We start from the raw sequence: 7,655 nt of genomic DNA on the forward strand, positions 1-7,655 counted from the left end.
TTTTTTTTTTTTTTTTGCTGTGGATAATTGTACACAATCCAAACAAAAGTCTGTTGTTTGATTTGTTTTATATAACATTCAAAGGAATGTTACATAACCTTTAATCTGTCCCTAGAACTAAATTTACTGAAACTAAAGCTGAACCCTATAGAAAAAACCCCATAAACTAATATAAGCAAACAAACTGGAGCTAAATATCAAATGAAAACGAAAATCAGTATATATATATAAAAAAAGTTTAATTTGAAAACAGTTTCTTTTAAAGACTTAAAACCTATACTGACTTGGTGAGGACGCTTCTCTATGCGTTACATTTTCCATTTATTTAAAAAAAAAGTTATTTTACAGAACTAATTTGACAAAGCTGTATATAAGACAGAAATAACTTATATTGGCAATACTTAGACTGTTGGACCATGCAGTATACCTTTGAAAAATGAGTATATGCTAATGTAGGTATTAATTAACTTGGTTCTTGAGGAAGCGGCCGTCTGCCAAACACACATTCTCACACACACACATACACACTGACTTATGTTGGGAATAAAGACACAAAAACAGGGAACAAAAACTTACACTATTACTAGTGTATGAATATACCTAAGTGCATGATCCCATAAACACAGAGGTGCCACCATTGCTAAGAAGAAATCCCTAGCAGAAAGAGAGAAAAAAAAATATTAATCTCAGAATTGTCGGTGGAAGAGACAGCAATTTTTTTTTTCAAGCGACAGAAAGATTACACAAGAAGACACTCCATTGTGACCGATATTTAATCATAAGAAACCATCATAAGAGACATCAAAGCCCCGCCCACTTGTTTTCAATTGGTTCACAAGGCAGGGGCTCATGAAGGGTAGCAAGGGGTCAAAACTTTTTGCCATTTCTGTAAATATATTAAACTGCACCATTGTACATATTGATATGTATGTATTGAATTACGTGGCGGTTCATTTGTGTTCTTTTCTTGCTTCTGCCTCCGTCCAGCAGAGGGAGCTAGCGTACACCTCGCGTGAATCTTCTCCGACTCGCCGCTTGAACGCCCACCCTTCATCCTCTTCTCCGTCAGCCTCCCCGTCCCGCCCGCATGCCCGCCTTTCTTATGCGTCTGTTCGGCCTTCCTCATACGCTGGTCCACCCCCATCCCCTCAGCCCCACGCTTACCAGCACCAGAACCCCAACCACCCTGCCTTCTGCCCCTCCTCCAGCGCCATCTTGGAGCGACGGGATGTCAGACCGGATGAGGAGGCGCCAGCATCACCATCAAAGAGTGTGGTGCTCCTGAAGAACGAGGCAGCGTATGCTGATCCTTACGCACTCGTCCATGGTGTGGCTTCACCCCAATCGCTCGCTTTTCGACGCGGGTCACTGCGGTCCCTAAGCCCGTATTCAGCTGCTGCTCTGCATTGCGAAATTGATGCTGCCCTCTACAGGCCTGGAGGACCACTCTATGCTGAGCCTTACGGCCCGATGGGCTTCCGAACTTTGCCACCTGCATCACCGCAGAAGCTGGAGCCGTACAGGGGTCACTCAGGTCGGGGATCACCAGGACGGCAGGGATTCAGAAAAGATGGGACGGTGTATGTAGAGGGTCATAAAGCACGAGTCGGGGGCCCTTTGCTGGACCAGATGTGTGTGATGGGTGGAGCAGGAGGTGAGGGAGTCGCCCTTGCGGGATACGAAACCGATACAAGGTAAACTTTAATGATTTTTGTCAAAATGACCAATTTAGCATATAAATGATGTGAAATGATGTTAAAGATCATTCCGGCTATTATGAGCTTGGTAATGGCTTTCAGGGTAATGACTTTTCCATAATTGTTCATTTTTGCTTATCATTATTATACAGTATTATTGGGTATATTAGGACCCTGTGCAGGATAAGTGGTACAGAAAATGGATGAATGGATGGATATTGCTTAGTCGACAGTAAGGGCTAATTATTCTATCATAATTATAATATGTTGAGTAAAGCATTTGTGTGTCTTAGGGAGCGAATGGAGGCCATGGAGAAGCAGATAGCCAGTTTGACTGGTCTGGTCCAGAGTGTTCTTACCCGACCCCCGGACAGTCCGTGAGACATTTTCCCAATTTTCTTTTTTTTTTTTTTTTTAATCATAAAAAGTAAATCATGCATGGCTAAACCAAGGATTACAGGTTTATACCTGTAGTGACATTAACCCAATTTGACAAAGTGTGTGTTAGTTTTTCATGAATCAATATGGAGAAATGCATTAGAATGTACTCTTTATATAAATGTTGAGATGAAAACAGATTGATAGTGGCCTTCTGGAGCTTGCAATAGAGCCTGGATATGAATGGATATTAATAGCAGACAGTGTGTGACAGATATCTTCTTCTACAGTGACAAGGCAGAAACAGCAAGCGACTGCTCAGCACCTGAGAGTAAGTACTGTATATGTGTGAATGTGTGACACGTAAAGAAACAAACACAACTGTTGTAGGAAATGAATCAACAATGAGGTCCAACATGACGTGAAATTACTACAGAAACGATAATGCACGACAAACCACTGTCTGAGCTTCTGATATTGAAAACTCATTCCGAGCAATCAGAATGCACAAGGTCTATAATCATATGGAACGGAGCAAATAAGCTTCACTTTGTATGACTTCCTATATTCTAGTTATTCCTTACTGACCTAATAGATGGGTCACATTCAAGTAATAGTTTTTCAACACTTCGGTTTAGAGAGACCAGACAAACAGCTGTTCCAATTAAAAAGTCCGCTGCATTGGCTTCCCCGCTTCAGAACCGCATGATCCCATCACTTTTCCATACAACCATGCCCACCTTGCATCCGAGGTGCTTTTTTGCCTCTCTTTAATCTGAAGGCCTTGAATCCTGTTCAAAACATGGCATAAAACGGCCTGAACATCACCTACATTCATTAGGATAAGGACACAGGTTAACCCTTGACGTGTTTTGTGTTTCAGCTGGCAGGTCTAGAAAAGGAAAAGGTATTTATGTGTGTGTCTGTCACTCTGTTTCTTCGCTACACTCCACTGAAGGTGTTGTCGACTTCTGTTTGTCCAAAGTCCGTCGAACCTACCACTAAGAACTGTTTTTATTTCATCAGTTATGACAAAACAATTGTTATTCTTTGGTAATACAATGTATTTTTTATAGATAAATGACTCAGGAATATAAGACACACCTGCCTAAGTTCTGTTAACAGTTAACAGTACTGTTTTTTACCATAAAAAACAACAAATTACTGTAACTGCTGTAGAACGTGTAGCATAAAATCCCTAATAAACGAACATTATTCAGTTGAGGATAATACAAACATTTAGCATGTATTTATTTTACTATAGGGCAAAAACATGAGGAGAATGGTAATTGAGGCGACGTCTAGAAACAGTAATTAAAACGGTGTGTTAGATAGGAATGAAACACACTAAGGTGGGCTGCTATCGCAAAAATAATCAATGACGTTACCACCCATGGTGTGATCCAGCCTGGCGTGACGGTTCTACTCTGAAGTTGATCATTTTCCAATATCAGCACATCAAGAAGGGTTTTATTTCTCTTACACCAAATCCTTTTGCCAATGCCAGCGACGTTTAATTTATTCAAGAATGGCATGTCACGTCGTTTTCTCCATTTATAGTTACGTTTAATGTTAAGTTCGTTCTTATTTCCACTCATACTCTTATCACTAGGCTTTCACTAGGCACTAGTGCATTAATATAAAACTGTGATTTGCCCTGCAGGCAGAACTTCTGTCAGAGCTACTGTTTTGTTCAAGATTAGTTTAGTTTAACATGAGAATTAGAAGCATAGTACATTTGTACTCTAGTAGTTTTCCATAACTGATCAAATGAAAAACAGGGGACTGAGAGATTTTGGTACCTGCTGTAGATCATTCAGAACAGAGTCAGGGGAAAGTAGATCCCTGAGATCGAAAGACCCTCTGACAATGTATGTGTAAGTAAGTGTGTTTAACCCAAACAATCCTGGAATGTTTGTACTGCAACCCCTGACCACTGGAATGAACCCTAGAAAAATGGTTTCATCAGCGGCATGTTCTGTTCCCTTTTTCCAAAGAGAGCAATAGCGCTGATGACATGGACATTGCTTGGATGTAAGCCGTATGTGTTTTACATTTCTTGAGGAATATGTAGATGTGTGTTGCATGTACAGACCCCATAGAGGTGTTGTGATGACACAAGCCTCAGGTAAAGTACATCTGTGTCCCAGTTTGCAGTATTGTATTCCAAAAGAATTACTATGTGTTTAGCACTGTATGTATATGTTGCTAAAGAGAGTCTCAAATTATCCCATGTGTCTACAGTTTTGCCAAAGTATTTGTGATTTATGACCCCTTGCTACGGCGATGCAGGAGATTGCTTTTCCACTTTTTTCAGTTAAACCAGTGTTAAAACCAAAAGTTCAAATGGCAGAAGAGCCAATTCACAGAAGGGGAAAGGACATTGCATTGAACTTGTGAATTAGCTTGCCATTCATTATTATTTTACACAAGCTACCATTTTAAAAATCCTAGTCAATTAGGTTTCCAGACAACGAAATGTCATTTCAAAGCAAAAACTACACTGGAGTTGCTTAACTTCACTCTTGCTGTCTCCTGACCTCGATTCTTCTCTCTGTCAGCCACGACTCCCTCGGCTCCTCTGGCCCTGATGCCACCACCGCCCACTGGAACATCTCAGCCGATTACAATGTCTCGATCCCAAATGCAAGTGCATGTCAATTACTTGCAACGGAGTACGACGGAGCTACGCAAGCAGCTGTCACAGTTACGCAAAATACAGGTGTGCTGTATGATGGAGAATTCCAGCAAAATCGACTTTGACCTTTACTAATATGACCCTTGATGAGTGATTTGATTTTGTTTGCATGTTTTCAGATGCAGAATCAGGACTCAGTGCACTCTTTGCTGAGGCAAGCAGAGGCCGATTTGGGCCTTTGTCTGATCGAAGCATCTCGGACGCAGGAAGATCCTCTACAACGCCAGCGCCTCCTCGTGGAGGAAGAGAGACTGCGCTATCTCAATGAAGAGGAACTGATTATACAGCAGCTACAGTGAGCTAATCCAGACGAACACATCTGCATGTTGTTATTTAATATTTCCCATCACTGTTTCACTATTGACTTAATCTCCATCACTATCCTACGGACAGATCATTGATTAATTAGCTAAAGTTAAGTCCGGGGAATGTCGTGTGAAAATTGCAAACTTGATCACATGATATCACTAATCTTTCTCTACACAATATAACAGCCTAATACTAGCTAGCTTAATAGCAAGCTAGGCTGCTTGTTTTAAGAAACACAATAATAACACATCACACTTGCTAGAAAAATTGGCTAGTTGTTAACATACCTAAACAAATTTTTGCTAGCTTGCTAGTGAATTTGTGGTTTTATTTGTACAATGCGTTTGTGAAACTATCCCGTTTTACTAGGTACATTACAACAGGCACTCGTGTTAGCTAGCTACTTGCTTACCCCTGCAGCCATAGCTGCCTGTTGTTCTGTAACTAGCAAAAATGACTAATGGTTAAAATAGCCAACCAAATGTGAGCTAGCTTGCTCATGACTTTGTGGTTATACTTACACAATACGGTTGTTAAATTAGCCAATATTGCTAGAAGCCGTATTGAAGCCACAGAAGTGAAAAGTTTAAGAGATCATCGTCGTTAAGTCTGCTATTAGCAGCCGCAGTGAGTTCAAGACATTTGCAAACCTATATATTTGCTATTATCAAATCTAACTCAAGTTAGTTGACTCAGTGATGCCGATGGAGAAGTTGATTTCGATGCAATTTTCTTGAAAGATATAAAAATGTGGTAAATGGTGGAAAAAAAGTGTAACAAAAATGTAAGTTTTCTATATTAAAATGCTACATAATTTTTGTTTACCAATTTGCTCTATTTATAGGATCCATGATAGCTTAAATAACACAGAATACTCTGTTAGCTGGTTGGTATGCTTAATGATTATCTAGCTCAGTTTCTTAGCAAGGTAAATAGTTTTCATGGGCTAGATATTGCATTGTACAAATCACAAGAGGTTGAGGCAACATTGCTGTCAAAGGTAATTACTGATGTAGAGAATTAGCATGTCAGAGTCACCAAGGGTCACAAAGTCAACAAGGACATGTTAAAAGCAACAACAGGAATATGGGACTGTCTGTAGTACTAAAAATGTTGCTATAATCTTGCATGTGTGTATTGTGGTTCCAGTGATCTGGAACATTCAGTGGAAGAAATGAAGACAGGGGCAGGGCTAAACCATCATTTGGTAACAGAACAAGAAGTGGAACAGAAAATTCAAGAGCTCCGGAGGCTTGGAGAGACCCTGACCAAACTTAAGAGTGAGTGCAGGAACAGATCATTCACAAAAACTGGCCAATCAGAGAGCAGGATGATGCTCAGAGCGAGATCCCAGACTGATCACTAAAAACAGCAAGGACTTAAAATATAATTCTGTTCAGAATTCATTCATGTGGGGATGTGCGTCTCTCCAGATCAGTTCCCGACGCTGCAAAGTAAAATGCGCGTGGTGCTACGAGTGGAGGTCGAGGCAGTGAAGTTTCTGAAGGAGGAACCGCTGAGGCTCGATGCTTTATTGAAACGCTGCAGAAATGTCACAGATACACTCGCACTGCTGAGGAGGTAATGCATACACACACACACACATTTTAAAAAATCCACAAATACACTCACATGGCTAAGGGGACATTAGGCATACATACCCAGACATGTCTATGTCTGCACACAGGCAGGTATCAGAAGGCCTTTGGAAGACTCCGGAAGACTTCAGCAGCTGCAGCGATGTTGACTTTACAAAGAGCTGTGATCTGGACATCCTAACCAGCCCTTCTCTGACCAGTCTACCTGACTTCACAGGCACTTTAACAGGCACTTCTGGTCTGTCAGGCTCCTTGACGACCAACTCTGCCAGCATAGGTACTATATTCCACTTATATAATCGATTAGGTACAGGTTCCCGACCCTGGTCCTGGAGTGTCACACGAAAATGTGAAGGACTTGGGGTACTACAGGATCAGGGTTATGAACCTGTGGATTAGGTGATGAGCTACTGTAATTATTACCCGGATGTTCTTCTTAAGAAGCACATCAGTGTAAACATTTTATGCGATCCTGTAAATTGACTCAGCTTTCTTTCCAGTCTCTGGTGCCGGTCTGTCTAGTGCCCTTGGCACCAGTCTAGGCTTGAGTCTGAGTGCCACTGCTGGTTTAGCAGGCACTACCACTCTTGGGAACTGGCTGGCAAGCACATCAGCTGTGGACAGCAGCATGCCTGAGCAGGACGGCACCTCCGCATGCACACCGAAGAGTCGTGGCATCGAGGATCTACCTACACGGAGAGAAACGGACAAAAGCGTGTCTGTGGAAGTCCGTCTGGTAACACAAATTTCTGGTATTGTGTTACTGGCGCAGTATGTGTGCTTGCTCTGCAATTTTTCACTCTCATTGCTGAGCTTACACATGAGATTAGAATTAAAACAGATCCTCAGTATATGCAAGGTGAAGAGGGTGGAAAAGATACATTAGATGGATGACAAGTTGATAACAGAGCAAATGTGCATCCTAGCCTCTTGGTAACGGTGTTCTTCTGGTGCTCTTTTGATTATGTTATCTTG

At 41.4% G+C, this 7,655-nt stretch overlaps 1 protein-coding gene across 2 annotated transcripts in view; it reads left to right on the plus strand.

Moving 5' to 3' along the window:
- Positions 1-7,655, plus strand: part of srcin1b (SRC kinase signaling inhibitor 1b) — a 51,090-nt gene that overhangs the window by 31,165 nt on the left and 12,270 nt on the right. The window contains exons 6-15 of one of the 2 annotated variants that reach the window (XM_053618212.1): positions 991-1,694; positions 1,991-2,074; positions 2,366-2,406; positions 2,959-2,982; positions 4,637-4,797; positions 4,893-5,068; positions 6,232-6,362; positions 6,516-6,663; positions 6,770-6,957; positions 7,181-7,416. In XM_053618212.1, coding sequence (XP_053474187.1) covers positions 991-1,694; positions 1,991-2,074; positions 2,366-2,406; positions 2,959-2,982; positions 4,637-4,797; positions 4,893-5,068; positions 6,232-6,362; positions 6,516-6,663; positions 6,770-6,957; positions 7,181-7,416 — 1,893 coding nt within the window. Of the gene's footprint in view, positions 1-987; positions 1,695-1,990; positions 2,075-2,365; positions 2,407-2,958; positions 2,983-4,636; positions 4,798-4,892; positions 5,069-6,231; positions 6,363-6,515; positions 6,664-6,769; positions 6,958-7,180; positions 7,417-7,655 lie in introns of both variants that reach the window. The other variant, XM_053618133.1, reaches the window with a different exon arrangement.

This window comes from Ictalurus furcatus, chromosome 1, assembly GCF_023375685.1.
Source record: "Ictalurus furcatus strain D&B chromosome 1, Billie_1.0, whole genome shotgun sequence".
In the NCBI taxonomy this organism is placed as follows: Eukaryota; Metazoa; Chordata; class Actinopteri; order Siluriformes; family Ictaluridae; genus Ictalurus; species Ictalurus furcatus.